The 16,813-nt window shown below is 36.7% G+C and overlaps 2 protein-coding genes across 5 annotated transcripts in view; one reads left to right on the top strand and one right to left on the bottom strand.

The window, feature by feature from the left end:
• The first annotated feature begins 6,302 nt into the window (after window positions 1-6,302).
• On the top strand, window positions 6,303-15,542 carry LOC110060035 (uncharacterized). The gene is made up of 6 exons (XM_020766779.2): window positions 6,303-6,383; window positions 6,891-7,118; window positions 8,534-8,605; window positions 10,526-10,600; window positions 11,494-11,565; window positions 11,944-15,542. The coding sequence occupies exons 2-6, from the start codon at window positions 6,913-6,915 to the stop codon at window positions 13,460-13,462; spliced, it is 1,944 nt and encodes a 647-aa protein (XP_020622438.2). The 5' UTR covers window positions 6,303-6,383; window positions 6,891-6,912; the 3' UTR covers window positions 13,463-15,542.
• A 534-nt stretch (window positions 15,543-16,076) lies between these two features.
• LOC110060036 (solute carrier family 35 member F6-like) overlaps window positions 16,077-16,813 on the bottom strand; it is a 13,005-nt gene continuing 12,268 nt past the window's right edge. For all 4 annotated transcript variants that reach the window (XM_020766780.2, XM_020766781.2, XM_089282873.1 and 1 more), the window contains one exon: window positions 16,077-16,813. This exon is cut by the window's right edge and continues 361 nt beyond it. The gene's annotated coding sequence lies outside the window, so the exon portion shown is untranslated.

Below are 16,813 nucleotides of genomic sequence, written 5' to 3' on the forward strand. Positions count from 1 at the left end.
GTAATCATTTTATTTTCACATTTCAACACGTGTATTTGAATGTATAATTTTTGGAGAAACAAAGGAGCAATTCTCAAGAAAACATCACATGATCCAAAATAGAAAATATACATATGAGTTACTGGACGGTTAATGACAAATAATGAGCCAAATAAAGTTCAAAACATCTACAGAACCGGTAAGTCAGATATAAACCGCAGGTTTATGAGCGTAAAATCAGCTCCAATCAAGTCAAGATCACTTATTCCCCTAGCCTGCGAACGCAGAAGTATTTCCGGCTGTCGCTTGTCTCCGCCGAAAATAACGTCTGCGAGCCCGAGCCAGGAAACGATTTCTGTGACGTAGGAATTTTAAGCCAATCACAGTTTAGCTCAAGTAACCCCAGAACTACTGCGCGAGGTATTCGCTGCGAGGAGCAGTCAAGTTTCATTCTATCATGGAATCTGATTGGCCAAGGAGAAACAAAAGTCATTACGTCACAGAAATCGTTTCCTGGCTCGGGTTCGCAGACGTTATTTTTCAGCGGAGACAAGCGACAGCCGGAAATACGTCTGCGTTCGCAGGCTATTATTCCCCTTGGCTTTGAAAATTTGAAAACTTCATAAAAGTTAATTATATTTTATTGTTAGCATCATCGAGACCAACGCTCATCTCTAAAAAAAAAGCTTTGAAAAAGTTAGTCGATTGCAAAATTTTTGCAAGTGGGAGTAAATACGTTGAAACAAACAACGGAACGAAAATCAGTCTTTTTTCGTACAAGTCGAGCGTCGACACGGTGTAAAATTACAAATGAAGATATGTGTAAAGGTACTTTAGTTTCAAAACTCAATAATTTTTTAAGTATTTTCTTATTTTGCCATAAATTAAACATTTCATTTCATTACAAAAACAAACACTCACGAAGTCAGTGGATTTGACGTGGTTATTTTTGTTTACATTCCGATCATACCATTGAAATTGTAAAGGCTTGGTCACGTGATAAATTTTTTGCATCACCAGTTGTCAAGTTCACACGGAGAAGAGAATCGGTAAAAGAGCTATATAAAAGAGGTTGAAATTTAACTTTTGTTTGACTGTTACAAAGAGTGGGGCACAATAAAGGATCTTCTTAAATGGTAGTTTAAACGTAGTGAAAAAAACAAAAACCTCAAGAGAACCCAGTTAAATTAACGTCGCTTTGTTAGCCCTCTTTTCACCAATTTGGAAAATAAAAATAAAATAAAATGATATTATTCACTGTTCACAAACAGCAGGCGTTTACGTTAGAGAGTTACTCCTTTCTTGGAGAAAACGGTGATTCCCTGAATTTTGTTTCTTCCAAAAAAAAAAAAATTCCTCAGAGAATTTGATAGAAATAAAGGGTATCGATCACCTGGCACTTACATTACGTCGCTGTTTTGTCCAGTTTTTCACAGAAAAATTAATCCTGCTTTGAGAATGTAGATGCACACTGTTGAACTTTGATATTACAGTTATAGCGATTCACACAAAACTATCCTACTTTGTTGTAGATTCAGCGAAATTTTGGGCAACTCGTAGAAAAGCAGCCAGTCGTTACAAAACACTCATTTTTTTCGAAGTTTAGCAACTTATTACTAAAATTATTTCAATATGATTTGAAATCAATCTGTAAAGAATCAAATTTTATGTTTTGGAGAGCCTCAATGCGTCGAATTTTGTCACGCACAGTACATGCGAACATATAAGGAATTTTATTAGAAATGCAATAGTCCTAAAATGGCTCAATTACTGCATGAGAAAATACTTAATCACACCAGTAATTTTCTGAAAATACATGCAGATTGCGAAAACTCGACAGGGATAACACAAGGGGATGTTTAAACTGTAGAGATGTATATAGTGGCAAAAGCTTAAAGAAACTGCATTCAAAGGAAACTTGGAAATTTAAGAGTGTACACAGTAGTTATAGAAATCACGCAGCCAAACATTGGCACAGTTAAATGTCTGTCAAAAAATTTTAAATTTTTCAAATTCTGTCAACAAAATTTTTCTTCTTTTTTTGATCAGTTTTAGAAACAAATTCAGTTCCTTAATATTTGATCATTTTTGTCCCAAACATAAGTTTGAAATCAGTACGGCCATTTTCCGTTTCACTCCAGGGGAGATAAATATAGTTTCCTTTGATGTTTAAACGTATTTATTCCTAAAGAGATCGATAACTTGAATATTTCAATACATTGCCATTATAACACTAGCCTTAATATGACCAAAATGCGAACCTATTTTCTTGATATTTATTGCATGAAGGGTTTTACTTGGTTTCTGAAGCTTACCTTTATGGAATTCATTTAAGTCGCATTCTTCTTTCCATACTCTTATAAAGATTCTTTAACGGTGCTTCACTTGAAATTGATAAATTTCAGGTGAAGTCCACCTGAAATTGATAAAATTGATAAATTCTTTACCAAGGTCCAAAGATCTGGAATTCCCTTCCTGTTACAATCACTTCATTGTTAAGTTTTCTCAATTTTAAGAAAAAACTACTAGAATTTTTACTAAAATAATTACTGAACTGGCAAAGCCGCACACTGTTGCACTATTTATGTAACCGTATTGTTACGTACGAGGTGGCCTCAACTAAAAGCCTGATGGTTTCTACAGGTCACCTCGCCTCACATTAAAACATTTATAAATACTGCATATTAAGTAAAAAGGCAAAATAAACAGAATGAATGAATGAATGAATGAATAAAAATACTCGGGATAAGTAGGTATTATTATTGACAAGCTATTCGTCGTTCTCATACTGAATAGTTAATATTTTGAATGTTTCATGTTGATGCCTCGCAGCAAAATGCTTGTAACTGAGGTATACAACAAAAATGTAGAGCTGGAAAATTTTGAGCTTAACAATTGTTTGTCAACTTTTCTCCGATCTCCCAGTGACGCTGGAGTGACAAAACACACTTCATAGCTTAAATTGTTTCCCTAGCTTTAGCACTCTTGCAGACGAAGTAGAGACCACATTGATACAAGTATGATGTTCAGTGAGTTAAGAAACTCCTTTTGAAACTCCAAATTTCATCTGAAGGGTTGTTGGTTTTACATTTTTAGCTTTAAAATGTACTGCTTGTGATATTGTAACAGTAGTCACATTTACATACTATAGGACTATTTTTATTTCAGGATTCATCCGAAAACTTACCTTCGCGTACTAGATCTCTACGAGTGGTATGTTCCCGCCGTGCCTTATCAAAGTGTTGCTTTAATGGTATTTCAGCTTACAAAATTAAAAAGAGAATAGCAATGCTTGGATGAGTAAATGTCATCAGAACAAATTCTCTTAGGCTCTATGTTCTCTGCGCAAGAGAAACGCTATACAATATAAACAGAAACTTGAAACATAATTCAGCCTTCGATTCTGTTTTTGATAAGCCCTAAGGATTTGCTAATATCTTGTGGAAAAATGTTCGAATTGTGAACTGCTTAAAAGCGAGTAATTCAAGAACAGCACCACAGCACTTGTCATTCCAATAAACCTGATTGATTTTGTTTAGCGATGTTTTCAGCGCCAATGGTACAAACTGCCAACCCAGAAGTAACCTTAGGCATCAAATATTTTACTGCATGCATTCACTATCTTATGAGCAATTTTCAAAAATACTAAGCAAACAATTCTTCTTCTAGTTTCTTTGAGTTCTGTTCTAATCTACTATACGATGGAGATTTTTGGTTCACCTTAAAGGAACTTCGTTACTGGAAATAAATGTAAGAGTAATTTACTCAAGAAATGCCCCTTCGAAAAACCTCACATCCACTAAATATAATGCTTTCAGTGACATTATTTGAGTCAGTAGCTTTAACCTACGATTCGTTTTCATCGCTTTAACAATTGTGCGGCAACTTACTTTGAGTTCACTCACGCTATTTCCCACAACTTAACTGTCCGTACATTTTCGTTCATCCTTCGAAGCAGGATAAACCAGGTATTGAGTAGCTGGTCCATATTAAGTCTTTCCGTTGAAACATACTCCACAATTCCCTTTATGCTGACGGCTTTCACGGCGTCTTCCTTCACTTGTTAAGAAGATTCCTTCCGTCGAGGAAGAAAAGCCTTCTCGACCACGAGGAACGAAAGAATAAAATGCAAATAAGATGCACGACCCAGGGGAAAAGAATCAAATCTTAAGATTTGCACGTGAGAGCTTCATCGCGAGGAACCTGAATATTTGTTTCAGTTGAATAGGTCATTTGTTTCACAAAGAGCTCTATTGCATAACCATATGGAAATGAATTTTAGTTGCACGATGTCTTGCAAATGAATTTAGATTATTTCCATACCAAAAGTTAATTGCGTATTTACCAGAACTCATTTTGAAACCGAGGTAAAACGGCAACACTGAAAAGACATTTCACGACAAGAATGTCCTATTTCCTCCGGTCTATCCTGAATAGATTAACACAACCCCTGTAAATAACAAGACGCTGTGATAGCGTTAATTAAGGCTTCGTTTAGGAAATCTAGTTTGGGACAAATGATCTGTTCATTTTCCTCTCGCGCGTTCTCGTTTGCCTCTGTTTGTCGGACAGAATATCTAATTTGAACCGGTTTCAGTGATAAATGAATAGGTTAAGAAGAATTTAAGTCTAGTGAATGAGGCATTGTAAAACATGCACACTAGTTGTCAAAATCAGAAAAAGAAAAAAAAAAAAAAAAAAGAAACAGAAAAAAATCAAAACGCTTTTAATCCAACTCGTGATATCCACGAATTGATAACATGGCCAGTAAAATAAGTCATTTGATGTGCAAATTGTGAGCAAATTGTGTGATTTCCAGTAGTAAAGTAAAACAAGCCCTTGACTAGAAACGAAACGAAGAAACGAAAATAGGCTCAAAGAAGAAATAAATAATCCATTTCTGTGCAGTAAAGGAAAAAAACCCACGCAGGAAGAGACAAGGGCTCTTGGTTTCGTCAAAAGACCTCGAAAAGCCTTGGTGACTTTCTGGTCAACGCTGCAGCGAGATAGAAAACGCATTTGCAATGCAGTACTTTTCTCGGGAAATTCGGATCCACTTGTGACGTCTGCAGTTTCATGAGGTGAGATAAGTCTCCTGGCGTGGCGCGAGTTGTTTACAAACCTTTCTGAGCTAACATCTCGCATTTGATTTGGGAAGAATACATCAACTTTGATCGAAATTATAGGGTATGTAGACTTGACAGATTTTCGCGAGATGTTGCCAAAAACATTTTAGGGATAATCAAGGCAAACAGAGCATGTCAGTAAATTTTACGTTTAAAATATTTTCTCGTTTAGTCCATTTAGCGTATTTCTAGCTACTCCAACTTTAGATGCGAATGTCTAGACCACCAATCAAAATATCGAAAAAAGCCTGACACACTTTTGTTGAGTGATGACAGGAGGATAAGGCCTTACAGCTATTTTGCGCTCGTCAGTGCTACGATGCATGTTCGATACCCAATAAATTCAATATAATATTTCTTGTTCATGTCACGGTAAACCGACTCCTGACACTTCCTGCCTTTTTCTTTTCTTTCTTTTTTTTTTCTTTTTCTTTTTCTTTTTCTTTTTTTTTTTTGCAGCTCTGTTTGTCATTAATTCTATGTTAAAAACAAACACGGACGGCGATTTTCAAACAAACTAGACTTTGTCAAGCCTCACCAAACTTCAAAAGCGCCGTCGTCCTGTCCCTCAGAGTGGGCGAATTTTGAGTCAAGAGTCAATAGTGATAGATCTGTAAAATTACTTTTAACGGAAACATCGACTAAATTGTTGAAAAGAAGGTGTTGATTTCGTATGTGATGAGCACTTTGCGATAAGCAAACGATTTGCTGATTTAATTTTTAAGTGGCGAATCTTTTGCTGAAATGAAAATTTGGCGGAGACAAGATTGGTCGTGATTTTTGGTAGAGCCGGAACAATTACTTCAGCCTGGTACGGATTGGTGCTTAGTCAAATACGTTTATTACTCACCTTGTTTGATTAGAAAAGATATTACTGTCATTTTGTTTACAAACCTGGAAGATTAAGCCAAGTCAGTATGTAATTAAAAAAATTATCAGTACTAGGAAGCGTACACGGAGAGTTTCCAACTGACACTTCACCCTCCAAAATTGCTCGTACTGATAAAAGACACTTTTGGCACCCATGATAAAACGAATGTAGAAGGCGGATATTTCTGATTATCGGTACATATTCAAATACAGCAGGTGCCCCTTAGCTGAATCAATAGAGTGTAATTAAACGCGTTAAAGCAACTTTTCGTTGAAGCCAATAAATTACCGTAAATTATTTGTACGTGCCAGCTGCTGCAAGTGGTTTTGGACTAATCACCCTTGCAGTTTAGTGGGCGACGCACACTTATACGGAACAACATTTTGGCAAGTCATTTCATTTGTGAGGTAAAACTGATTTACTCACGTACAGTACCGAAACCAATAGAGTGCGAATAGCTGTAACGTAATTCGTTTGTAGTTGTTAACTGCTGTAATTTGTGAAGGATTAGCCACACAATAGCAGTTTCAGTATAGACGAGCAACGGGCGTACGAAAGGAAGAAAACCTCGCATATTTCTCGGGAGTACAGCAGTGTTTCGACACAACTGAAGGTAGCTAAAACAGGACTTGCATTAAAAACTTGTTTTAACAGAGTGCTTTAGCTGCTAAGCCACTGAAACAGGTACTCTATATAGAAACGAAACTAAATTGTCATTCCATGTAACACTGAGTGACACATTTTCGAAATTGTGGCCAATACTGAAATCTTCCACTTTCATGTCGGTTTTTGTCAACTGAGAGATGTTCTGTCAAAGAAACCTTAAACTTCACAAAAATGTCAATAAGGCCAATGTAAACCTTACGTCGTGCAAATATCATTAACACCAGCTATCTCTTTTATTAATGAAACAGGATTTGCCTCAAGCCGCCAGTCATGACACAATATCTGCTGTTTCTGCTGTTGTTTTCGCTATCTGGCGTCGATTCCAGCGTCGACCCAAACTTCCAAAGCTACGCGTCATGTAATAGCATTTGTCGATGTTCGCGAAGCGAACTAGGAAAGATTTTGGTGAAGTGCAGCTTCGATGGAAAAAATGTGACTGAAGAAAGTCTTCATCTACCACCTGATGTGTACAGCTTGTAAGTAGATCTCAGTTAGTACATGTAATACAGTAACTAAAATTGAATTGGTACCGTAGCTGAAATACAGTTTGAGAGAAAAAGGGACAGCAGTGCCTGTCTTTTATCATGGAAATACTGTTTGTTATAAGCAAACTTTTATAAGCAGCTAGGTTGCAAGAAAAAGTGAATGAAAGACAGTAAGCTCGTATATTGTCATGATAAACACATAGGTGGTGGTGGAGCTAGTATTATTCGATCGTGAGAACTGAGCAGAATTTTGCAATTAGCTAATGATCTAGAAAACAATGTTGTTCTAAATGAACCACCCTACCAAACAATCGTTATCCCATCGATAGCCAATGGCAGTTCAAACATAGCTAAGAGGTGATGATAAGAGGAACTCTTCAATTTATCCTCCGGTAATATCTATACGGTTTTCACCTAAGTATCTGAAGTCAGTTAAGATTTCAGCATGCATCGTTTTCGTAGTCAATTTTGACGACACAGTAATGCATGTTATGATTATACCAAATTTTTGTATGATCCATTCGACTCCAGTTTTAGTCTATAAGTTGGCTTATGTCTCTAAAGAAAATGGTTGATGTCTTAGAAAGAAAACCCTGAGAATAAAATAAATTTGTTCAAAACCTGTAAATGATATTGGATGCTAGCGGAATAATATCCGAATAATATGGGAAGGCAAATGATTGAAAAACAAATGATGACCGAAAAACAAAACAAAGTGAATAAGACAATGATGATTACTACTGTTTTGTGAGAAAGCAATTTACTTTTATATCTGTAAGTCCTGATTATAAACTCAAGACAGAAAGATACAATTGGAGGCTCCTTTTTTGAGTTCCAGTTTGTCTAAAAGTATACTGAGGAAAAAATACTGAAAATAATTCTAGTGGTACTGCATAGTAAAAAGAGGGCGAAAAAAAAAATCATTATCATCTTATTACGTGATATCATGATACTGTATAGGACAAATAGAGCCACACATGTGAAAAGAATTATGTACTGCTTTTCGAATTTCCATGTTAAGTTTTCTTCAGTTAGCATTTTTTGCCAAAACTACTAGTAAATGATGCTGTGCTTAGGCCAGATTTCAAACGGTCTCGTCCCCCCAGTTCCTCGGACTGGAGAATGACCGTTGTTTAAATGACTGCTTTTTTTTCTGCTTGCTACAGATCTAAGCCGCCGCCTTGTTGAGTCATGAATTCATTATCAAAGATCCCAAATACCCAGCAGACACAGACACACCCACACACACACACACACACACACACACACACACACACACACACACACACACACACACACACAAATCTGCCTGAATACACAAAGCCTGAACCCACCTGCTAATAAAACCCTGTGTGTTCACTTGTATTAATTAAAAAGCTGCTGTCTCTTCTATTTTAATTTGGCAGAGACTTATCCAACAACAACTTGTCGTATGTACCTGTATCTCTCATCGGAAAATACCGAAACATCACAAACTTGTAAGTACAATATAAAATAGGTCTTGTGATTTTCATTTTACAGTTGCAAAATATACATACATATATTTAAATAAGTAGTGTATGAATTTTTTTCCCCCTTGTGTTGATTGGTTGCAGGTCTTCGCGTCGTCCCATTTATTAATTAAGAACCTAAAAACCGAGGAAACACCCCCACGTTTGCGCTAACAAGAAGGAAATTAAGTTTGTTCGGAGAGTCATTTAAATGTTTCCCCTTTTAGATTTTCATGTCGCACAGTAAATTGTTTCGCATTTCTGCTGCGCGCAAGGAAACAATTTTGAGAAACAGTGGCTTTCACAGGCCGGATTGTACTCTACTTAGACTGCTTCTAATTCACAGCATGTAATGTACGTTTTGATTGGAGCACAAAATAGCACATTTAATGATTTTGCCGGATTTGAAAAAAAGATATTGGCCTTGAGTTTTTTTTTTCTTTGTTTCGGAGTCTTTTTGTTTTCTTCAATAACAAAATTAGGGATCGTGATTGGTTCTCCGCGTACTTGTACGTTGGTCATGTAATCGACGTGCCATCGCGTGGGTATCAAATTAGAGGTATCTAGTTACACCTTTTTGTAACTGGATACGTACGTTATTCGCACGTCAATTACGTACACTGAGTTATATATACTGCACTCAGTCCAGTTAGTATTACGTATCAGGTTAGAAACCACGTACTTGACTGTGAATGTTGGCAATTGACTTAATCTTCTCAAACTCATTTATTATTCATCTAAACAGAAGAAATGATGACCGTGACGGTGTTTGGAAACCTGATTTTAATAAGCATAGATTTTTGCAACTTTACTTCTTCGTTTTCCCCTTATGGTAGTTTTGATTGAAAAGACATATCAAACACTCAAGACAGTGTTTCATCGGCTATCCAAACACCTCGAATTTCGTCAAAAATACTCCGCTAAGGGTCGTATTTTCAACTCTCTTCTCTAAAATGTATTCAAACGTTTCATCCATTCCTTTAATTTCACTATAGCAACAGCTGTAAAAATTCGCAATTAGTGTTTAGTAAAGCTCGCGACATTATTACTTTCATATAACGCACAGTGTTAAGATCCTATTTGGTAGCTGTTTCTGCATGGGAACAATTCTTAATGGTTCTACTACTGTAAGTGCCTTAACTTCTAGTTTCACCCCTGTCTAAAGGTAACTCTTAAGGTGGCTCGATCGCATATTTGAGTAGCCACACTGTTCAACTTTGAACTTCTGTAGCACCACGATTATCACTCCAGCAGAAAATCGGACGTTATTGGTGTACTAGGGAAAAAAGAAAGTTTCGAATGAGTTATGTTTTACCGAGATGAGACTTACCATAGCATTTTTATGACGCCAGGCACCATCATCGTTTTGTAATAAACACGTTAAAATTTTCAAGCTTTGCGTGATATTGACATGGCGGTTACGAAAGGCTGTCGAGTGGGTCAAAAGATGAGTTATCGCTTATAAGTTTTTGTTAACTGAACAGTTCCTAAACTAGAAGAAGTATTAATTTCAGCGTTTCGGGCCTTAAAATGATAATTTTGTGTCAATTGTAAAAGTCAATGGCAGATATTTCTGTTACTTTACGGCCGCCATGTTTGTGCCCCTCGGAGAGGCACCAACATGGCGTGTCCATAATAAGCTCTATAAATTTGGGTGAAGCACTTCTCCGAATATTGCGCAAATGAAAATACGCACAGACCTAATTCTTGGCGAAGATATATTTATATGTCAATCATCTATCATATTCCAGATTCTTGACTTTATTTATTGAATGACTACGACTTTCATTCTTGATGAACACCAGCAGATGCTATGCGGATGTGGCAACTAACAATTTGTGTTTTCTGATTAGTTAAGGTATTTTTAAATTGTTTTACTCCCTTCCTTCCTTCCTTTTGATTCCATAGAACATTAGATGGAAACAGCTTATGCAATCTAACATCAGAGGGACTGTTGACAGACTTTTCCCTTCTGCAATATTTGTAAGTGTTTAAATTGTTAAGTATTGTGTGAAAGGCATGAAAGTAATTATGTGGTAAATTTCTTCTTATAATAATGTCCAGTGACGAAATGTGTATTCGCGTGTTCCTAAGTAGAGTGGCATCAAAGGTTTTATTGTGCTACTGTGCGTCTAATTCATAGCAATAATATTTTTACATGCCCAGGTTTTCTCGTTCCTGTGGAGAAAACAGAAATGGGAAAAAAGAAATGAACAAAAAAAGAGAAAACATCCTTATGACGCTTATTAGACATTACCATCCACATCCTGTTATCTTCATGTTTTTTTATTCTTTCTTTTTCGAAAAATTAAAACCTATCTTCCACCACGTTCGCATCTTCAATATTTCACACCTCCATAAAAAATTAAAACCGTATCTAAAAAGTACACAAATTCTCAGCACATTCCTATGAATAAACTATTAAATTTGTTTCTGCTTAAAAGGAAAATGCTCCACAAACGCAATACAGTAAATGAAAACTCGCTGCCGTGAATAATTCAGCCTAAAAAGATTTCTGAGAAAAGCCGTTTAATGGACAAAGGCAGGAAACGGAATTATTATATATTGCCATTGCATGACTTTTTTACTTGAAATAAGCAAAAAGTAAATTATCTGACCACCCAATACAACTTGTGACTTAAAATCGCAATTCACGAGTTAAAAATAAACATTGCAAATAATGGAGCTGATTTCAAATTACAATTTAGAGAGCATTCCAACTTTTACGTTTGTTGCGTTTTGTTTCAGTTCTGTCTGGTTTGATACTTTTAAATAGCTGTGCAGGATTTGTTTTGATATTTTTATCAGTTAGTAGATTAAACGAGTGCAAAATCCATTAACGAAAAAAGGTTATTCTATTGCGGTGACTGTTTCAGATCACTTCAAAGGAACTCCATCAGAGATGTGGACAGCAAATTCTTTAGAGGACTAAGTCGGTTGAAATACTTGTAAGTATCAGAAACATATCAGAGAATTACGACAATGAAGCCGAATCGTTTAACAAATGCAGACACTTTGAGGAATAGGAGATTATCCCCATGTGGTTCTTTCATTATCAATACATTTCGTCTTGCTTAAATTTGAGGATTTGGTCAAGTATACTGGCCTACCAACACGAGCAACGTATTCTTCGTAAGATCAGAGATTTTTTCAGTCTAGTCCCTTAGCCAATCAAGTGCAAATTTAAAAAGCAAAACCCAATAGTTACTTGGCATATTTTCTTGGTTTGATATTTTTAATGGCTCTGCACAATTTGTTTTAATATTTCCACCAGTTAAAAGAACGAGTGCAAAATTTAATGAGAAACATTTTTCTTTCTTCCACAGAAATCTGAGCCTGAACAATATAAAGAGTTGGACTGGGAACCAGTCACAAGGCACCCATGAACTTGAATACTTGGACATCACTGGAACAATCGACTGGGTCCCGGATGAAAACATCCTAGCCCTTCCAAGGCTCAAAGAACTCAGGGGGGTCACCTGGTGTAAATTTTGCCCAAACTGTACTGTAGTCAACCCACAAAATCTTGTGAACGAATCACAGCGAAAACGGAAGGCAGAAGAGTGCCTTCGAGAATTTGACGAGATGAAATTTTTAGAATTTGGACAAAAGGACCCTAAACGATTTATAAGACACCGATACTTACCTGAATGCATGTGCGTAAAGCAATCGGATTGCGAGTTCCGCCATGTTGTGATGCCATACTTTTTGACACGCACTTTACTTCCACAGACGTTATTTTACATAGAATATGCTGTCAGTCCTTTTACAATCCTGCTCAACATGGTCGTTATTGTGACAATTCTGTCATCTCGCTCTCTGCGAACGGTACCTTCATTTATCTTGATAGGCCACACGGCCGTTATTGACTTCCTAATAGGTATTTACTCGATATGGGTGGCTCATGTAAACATTACGAATATTAATAGCATTCTTGAAGAAGTTATGTGGGCAGGGAAAGAGTTGCAGCCTTCAACTGGTCCAATCTTTATCTCTGGACAACTGATCTCGGTTTCTATTTCATTGCTTCTTACACTTGAAAGATATCTTGCAGTTGTTTACTGTGTGAGGCCCTCAAAGCGCATGACAGCTAAAAGTGCTCACATCTCGCTGTTTTTTGCTTGGACCATGGCCATCACTTTTGCGGTGATGCCCATATTTGGTGTTGGCGGTCTACATTACAACATCAAACGTGCCTGCACTCCTTTGAGTTATGATGAGGAATTCAAGTCAGGGTCCTCGCTGATTCTCCTGGCTTCTCTTGTGTTCATCATGTTGCTATACCTTGCAAATCTTCCGTTGTATGTCCAACTTTTCAGGTTTGTAAAAAAGAGCAGCAATCAGGCTGGCGTGAAGAAAGAGTTGTCGCTTGCCAGAAAAATCGCCATTTTGGTTCTCACAAACTTCATTTTCTTTGCTGTACCTATAATACTTATTCTCGTGTTCTCCATCTTTGCCAAGCTTGACAGCAACCCGTTTGACTTCGAAGGCGATGCTTTTCAAAGCACCGTTTTCAAAATTTCTATTGGTCAATGGCTCCCTGTCACGTGTCTGAACATAAACTCCCTATTGGACCCGTTTCTTTATGCTTTCAAGCATTCCCATTTTAAGAGGGAGATCAGGCGCAGAATTCACCATTTCTCCAGAAAGGTCTTTCCTTCTTGGGCGCCTTCCATGAACTTGAACTCCGTCGGCGATTCAGTGACCAATGAGCCACAAACAAAGAAAATGTCAAGAATTGACGGCCAGCCGACCGCAAGTAACACCAAGAATAAAACTGTCCCCGATGACAACAAAGACCTGGAATTCCAAGAAACAGACAAAGAGTTATCTAAAACAATGTAAGAGACTAACTTCCCCGTCTGATAGAAGACTGTTGGAGGTAAAAGCAAGAACGTTTTGAGTGAAATAAATACACAACTAATAACGAGAACTAAAATAAAACTCTAACTGAGATGGAAGCATTAAAAAATAATAATAATAGTAACACTACGACAAACACACAAAGATAACCGCCCATAGGAGGGCACTTCGGGTTGGGGGCAGTCTACTTAACAAATAGTTTCATGTTGCTGTGTGTCTGTTCAGTAATAGATCACAGATGGCATCAAAATGAGGTAACAACAAAAAAAAGGCACACGAGCCGTAAAGAGAGTGGGCCACTTATTAAAGAGGCAATGAGCCAATCGTGCGGAAAGGTGTTTCAAAGTACAGCGACGGTTTAACTTTAATCTCCACTTAAGGGAAATCTTGGGTAAAAAACAGTTTTGTTCCAAATCACAAGCTGATTTTTGTGTTAAACTGTGTCCGCGATTTAAAGTCGATAATTGTTTGCCTATTTTCAATGCTGGGTGTTTCGCTCAGGTTGTTTTAGGATTTCAAATTTCTTGCGCGGCCATGTTTACTTTTGCAAAGCTTGATGGAGATTATGACGTCAAGCACAGTTGGACGGTTTTAAAAGACAAAATTGCGTGAATCTTGACATATAAAAGTGCTTCTGATCGTTTATAATCCATGTCTGGAATGAATATGTAGTTCCAACTAGAAATCGTCCTTTGGAGACTTTAGATTGAGATCTCTGACCGCTCAATGACGTCATCAATTACTATAAAGTAAAGATGACCACGCCCAGGTGATTTAAACTGAAAAGCAAACATTTCGTATTCGAACCATTCACACAAGATCAGTTAAAGAGAACCAGCGGGAATACTTTGGAACTTAAACTACTTTTCAGCCAAGATTCCCTTTAATTGTAAAGTGTCAATATTACATTGCAGATAAATATGTTTACAAATATTCATAGAGGTTTTTTTTGCCCCGTACGTCAACATCTCCGAGGCAATTTACGTGTGGCCACCAAACCGAACGGAAGTTCACAATTTTGTAATTATTTCTTAACACCTTTTGAATCCAAGAATATTTGAAGTGGGAGCTTGGGTCGATATCGATCGCGCTGTAGAGCGGTTTCAATTGACGGTATCGTAAAACCAAAACCAAAGTAATCACTCTAGCCAATCACAAAGGACACAGACAATACAGTGAACAAATCAAGAGTGAAAGTAATTACAAGCAGCTGATGCAAAGGGCGGGAAACGTATGTGAGCGAGTAATGATTAGTTTTACTTTTGATTGGTGTGTTGTTTTGAGTGGCGCGAGTTTTTTCAGCCAATCGTGTGGTGTGATGCAAAACCAATCACTTTTGCCGCTCGAAGGGCCCCACAGACTGGACACTTAGTTGTCGACAACTCTTTGTTATCGACAACTAAATGATATCGACAACTAATTGTGTTCGATGCGAGCATTCCACACATTGGAGTGTAAGTCAGGTCAGCGAAACCTTGGGAGCTAACGTTCACTACGCATGCTCAAAACATAATACGCGCGCTCAAATGTGTGTCATGTTTCGATAGATGTCGACAACTAAACCAATGATTCCCAATTCATTTTTTACTAGTCGTCGTCCTCGGCGCGTCGTCGACGTTGCTTAAGCTCCGTATTAAATAGTTGTCAACAACTAAGTATCTAGTCTGTGGAGGCCCTAACGTAGTGATGTGTTCCTTATTAGTTTAGACGTGATTTGTGTTTGATGTAAATAACAATTTACTCACATTATGGTTCAATCAAGTGCAGGCACATTCTTAAATACTATGTTATACTTATTTCATTGTACCTAGATATTTAACAGTGTCTATGCTTGATGACAATGCCTCTACCTAGGGTAAAGATAACTCAGTGACAAGCTTGAGATTTTTTTTGTTTTCCCGATCACTGTGAGAACTCTGTAAATGATATCACATAATGTAAAATAATGGAGATTTGTGTGAAACCACTGTAGTTTGTGATCAACATCTGAGAAGCATCGTGGCCAATCATTTGTAAATATGTAGTTAAAAATCACTTATTAAAACAAAAAAGATCACGAGAACTTTGTGTTTGTTCAGCTACCGACAGGAAACTCCCCCATACTTGAAATTATGTATATATCGTCCACGGGTGATATTCTCGTCCCTTACATAAATCAAGGATTTACATTCAGCCTGGAAGTATTGTGAAAATATGTTCGGGAAGATTGAAACAGTAATTGAAGTCGTGGCAACTACGCATCGTGTTCCCGGTCAATTTGAATTTTGTGGCCTCGACAATTCGGGCCAATTTACCTTTTTCGCCTAAAAGAAAATACAAAACTTCTGCTAGTTCAGTCAATAGGGTGAAATCAAAAGTGGCATTTCATTGAGAGAAAACAACAATCACAAGTGATTATATCCCGAGAACCAATCAGTGCTTTTACGGAATTTTGGATCGTTTCAGAGGAAAGTTGAGGGTAGTTTTCACAAGATTGTTTGCACATCATAAACCTGGGAGTATCTCTAAATAGTACAAAACGGCCGGACTGTCAGGTTGTAGAGACACAATCAGAATGAGATTACAACCTACTTTAAATAATCAGAAGCAGAAGAAATTATCTATTTATCTCTTTTATTAGAAATATAGCGCATGGCCAATAATGTGCCATTGTTAGTTTAAAAATAATTGACAAATTCACAAAAGATCTCGCCATTTCTTTCAAGATTTCCATAACTTTCTATTAGTTAAAAATATTTGGTTAAAGAGTATATAAATTTCTTATTTAAAATTCTAACAATTTATTTTGTCTAGCAATTTAATAAATAACCCTTACTTTGTAATATTTCACTGACAGGAACAAAAAAATATATATCTTCAAAATTTAAACATATCACAAAGAACAAAAGAAAAGTTTTATTGATTAACATAAAAAAATATTCTACAATAAGTCATTTCAGGTTAAATATTCCTGTACTACATCCCAAAAATATACCTGAAAACGTCCCTGAAAACTATCTAAACTCTTAACAATTTTTTAATCAGTTTTGTGAAAACTGTAAAATTCCGTCATGCACCCACTATTTGGAAAAAAGGTGAGATGAAAATCGCTATGTTTGCCCATTTTTTTTTAAAGAACATCACAGAAATCCTTACAAATTTTAAAAATTAATATGGTGTTTAGGGACGCCGTCCTAAAATTAGAAACGTTTGCATGGATTTTAAACCATGTTTCAAGGTCCATTACTTAGTCTCTCTTTAAGCTAAAGGCATTATACTTGGTCAAATTAACAATCTGAAAGTGATATTTCATGTGGTGGTGCAGTTTGTCGATTGGTTAGAATTTGAAACTCA

The sequence above is a fragment of the Orbicella faveolata genome, unplaced genomic scaffold (genome assembly GCF_042242905.1).
Source record: "Orbicella faveolata isolate gen_17 unplaced genomic scaffold, um_ofav_v1 contig_12, whole genome shotgun sequence".
In the NCBI taxonomy this organism is placed as follows: domain Eukaryota; kingdom Metazoa; phylum Cnidaria; class Anthozoa; order Scleractinia; family Merulinidae; genus Orbicella; species Orbicella faveolata.

Excerpts from the sequence above, each read along its gene's own strand:
- LOC110060035 (XM_020766779.2), top strand. The coding sequence starts at position 6,913 with ATGACACAATATCTGCTGTTTCTGCTGTTGTTTTCGCTATCTGGCGTC. Across the intron at positions 8,606-10,525 it reads TACCGAAACATCACAAACTT|AACATTAGATGGAAACAGCT; the intron begins GTAAGTACAATA and ends TTGATTCCATAG. Across the intron at positions 11,566-11,943 it reads CTAAGTCGGTTGAAATACTT|AAATCTGAGCCTGAACAATA; the intron begins GTAAGTATCAGA and ends TTTCTTCCACAG.